Source organism: Helianthus annuus, chromosome 4 (genome assembly GCF_002127325.2).
Source record: "Helianthus annuus cultivar XRQ/B chromosome 4, HanXRQr2.0-SUNRISE, whole genome shotgun sequence".
NCBI classification, from domain to species: Eukaryota; Viridiplantae; Streptophyta; class Magnoliopsida; order Asterales; family Asteraceae; genus Helianthus; species Helianthus annuus.
In genome coordinates, this window is record NC_035436.2 from 15,539,153 (window position 1) to 15,542,434 (window position 3,282).

At 37.4% G+C, this 3,282-nt stretch overlaps 1 protein-coding gene across 1 annotated transcript; it reads left to right on the top strand.

Annotated features, from left to right (window-relative positions):
* The first annotated feature begins 1,997 nt into the window (after nucleotides 1-1,997).
* On the top strand, nucleotides 1,998-3,282 carry LOC118491438 (alpha-mannosidase 2-like). Its single transcript, XM_035989230.1, has 6 exons — nucleotides 1,998-2,184; nucleotides 2,288-2,331; nucleotides 2,432-2,473; nucleotides 2,578-2,727; nucleotides 2,923-2,955; nucleotides 3,217-3,282. The coding sequence occupies exons 1-6, from the start codon at nucleotides 1,998-2,000 to the stop codon at nucleotides 3,250-3,252; spliced, it is 492 nt and encodes a 163-aa protein (XP_035845123.1). The 3' UTR covers nucleotides 3,253-3,282.

Below are 3,282 nucleotides of genomic sequence, written 5' to 3' on the forward strand. Positions count from 1 at the left end.
GTCAAAGGAAGAAAAGATTGCTAATAGCAATCTGTCTCTCCTTGCTCAATCTCTGTTTTGACTTCTTTGACTTGTAGTTAGTCTATTTTGTGTTTTACATTAGTTGTATTATGTGGAGTAATTAATTATAATCGCAACAATCGACGAATATTTATTGCTACGAATCGCTTTAGGACTGTGAACCAGTCGACCGATCGATCATGCAACCGGCCGATCGACCAGCCGTCCGCCCGGACTGCCGTCCGATCGGACAGGCTGTCCGATCGAGCTGCCTGGCCGATCGGCCAGCCCTTTCCTCTTTTGGAACTCTTTAAATACCCATGTCACTTTCATTCTTTCTACTTTTGGAAACTCTCTGACCGACCAGCTCGTGCTCCTCGCCTTTTCCTCGATTTCTCTCAATTCCGGTAAGATCTCGTCCTAAATTTTGTACTTTCTTGATCTACATGCATTCCTACATCATTCTATCTTTTGAATCTTAACTTCTAACCGTGAAATCACCAAGATTCAAGGTGTTCTAGGATGACGTCATCATGTGTTCTTAAAGAACTTCATGGCCTCAATCCACCAAGAACAACTTAGATCTAACCGATTTCCACATAAACAACAAAGATCTTTCAGAGATCTAAACATATTCACGGTAAAAAAGATTGAGAGAACGTTTTCCAACCCTCTTACAACTCTTTTACACTCAATGCACTCAAAACCGATAGAATCGGAGCTTGTACCGACTTCCTACTCATTCTTGTGGTTGTGTTGGTCCAAGATCCGGATCCCATCGACGAGGGTTACCGATTACGGGTTAAACCTGGAACACCGTCTTGAACGGTTAACTGACCGGATTTGGGTGATTCCTGTCCGACCAGGAATACCAAGTATTGACGAGGTTTCTATTGCTTAACACGTTATCAAAAACATCTCGATAAAACGACAAACAACCAAAACAACCAAGTGTAAGACGAACAGGATGACTAGGACGGGGTGCCGTCCGATCGGACTGCTGTCCGAACGGACAGTCACCCGAACGACCGGTCAGCTGAACGGCTTGCACCTTGGGTGTCACACTCCAACCGATGGCGGAAACATCGGGATGAGACAAACAAATCGCTCAAAAGCATCATAACACTATTGATGACAATATAATTTAAATTCAATTTCATAAATGCTAAAATGTCATACATTGTTCAAACATGATCAAAACAATATTTCAAATTTCAAACATAGTTTATTTCCTAGGTGAGTTTCTAGTCCACCCTAACTTGCTTCTTCATCATCTTGTCTATCAACCTGCAGCATGTATTAAAATAACATCAACAAAAATGTTGGCGAGTATACAAGTTTGATACATAGCATAAAGTAGAATAAAAAGTTTTAACGCTCATATCCAACATGAATAAGATGATACAAGTTACTAATATGCTGAAACAGTGTCACTATATGTCAAACCCAAGTTTCCAACGCAAGCACCCCAAGACTCACTCAAGGGCGGTGCGTACTCCTATAGCATAGGAGTTTAATAAGTATAACAAGTCTCACAAGTCTCAGAAGTTTAATAAGTTTAACCAGGTTAATGAGCACATAGACACAAAAAGTTTACATAGCATACGAGATTAACAAGCATCAAATTGTTTCATGTCTAAAAATGGATAGAGTGTGCATATAACAAGTTTCAAGCGTTGTGTGTTTTTGTATAGAATACATGTTGCACCCAAAAGTGACAAAATAAAAATGGGATCAAGTATACTCACATTGATTGCGTTGCGATTTCTTGTAAGTAACGCACGAGTAAAGATTGGAAATCCAAAAGAACGAACAGGAGTGATTAACCTAGGTAATTAGAATGTCACACGTGAATGATCCAATTATCATATGTAAGTTAATAAAATCCTATCATTTATTGTTTAGACTTTAATTAATTAACTTACTAATTTTTTGGGTTAAATCATAATAACACATCATTAATTAATTAGATTTTGTAAATCTATTATATATAATAAATGAAAGTCATTTGGGCCACGTGTCAACACCAGAGAGCCCCTACATGCCCTTTTTCCCACCCTGCAGTGTTTTCCATTCTTTATCTTCTTCTTTTGTCTGCTTCTCAATTCAGATTTCATTTCCCTCTTCTCTCTCTTCTCTCTGGCGATTCAAATGACGATTCAAAAACCAGATCTGCGATTTCAGGTACCTTCCATCTAATAACCTAAAATCATCTTGAATCTCTCTTATGTTAATCGTTGATATATGTGTAGATCTGTATGTTTTTCATTTTGTTGTTCAACCCTAGGGTCCTCCACATCTTCTAATCTTCTCTGGCGATTCAAAAACCAGGTAAATCTCTGATTTCAGATCTACACAACTATGCTTCATATTTAGGGCTTTTTATGATCCCGGATGGAAGCTTACTGTTGAGGAGTATTATGATCGGCAGAGTAAGCATATTTTGGATACGATTGTTGAGACTCTGTTGAAGGTGAGTTGTTGTTTTGGTTTGGTTTAAGTTTGTGTGGGTTGTTATGTAATGTGTGTTTGGTTTGATGGTTATTTGGATGGATTGGTTTGTTGTGATGTGTTTAGGATGAAAGGAGGAAGTTTATTTGGGAAGAGATGTCGTATTTGGAGAGGTGGTGGCGGGATGCTCCGAATGCGAAAAAGGAGGCTTTGGTTCGGTTGCTGCAGAATGGACAGTTGGAGATAGTTGGTGGTGGTTGGGTGATGAATGATGAGGTAAGATTAAGTTAAATCTCACTTGCTTCTCTATCAATGATTTTGATCGTATAGTTTATGTATGATACATATATCTTACAGTCCCGAAAGATAAACATGTTAGCATGGTTTTGTCAATATATATGCAGGAAGTCATTGCACTTTCTCTTGATCTTTTAGCCTTACTGAATTTTATCTTTTTAATGTCTGTTGCAGGCCAATTCACATTATTTTGCCATCATTGAACAGGTACCGTTTTATCATTCATACTGAATTATCTCAATTAGTTATATTAGCTGATCAAAGTGTCTTATATGATATAAACTGCTAATTTTAGTCTGGTATAACAACTGGAAGTTACACAAAACCTTTTACATGTTATACTTTTTTACATTATAAGATTATAATTTTGTTTTCATGATGAAGTTTGAGTTCATATCAGGTTATTTTACTTCAGATGATGGAGGTCCAAAACCTTTAACCGTGTTTATTGTTCATTTTGTTTGGTAGGTATGTGATTGGTCAACAACTGTGGATCCAACATAAATGTTGAAATATATATTGATGATTGTTGAT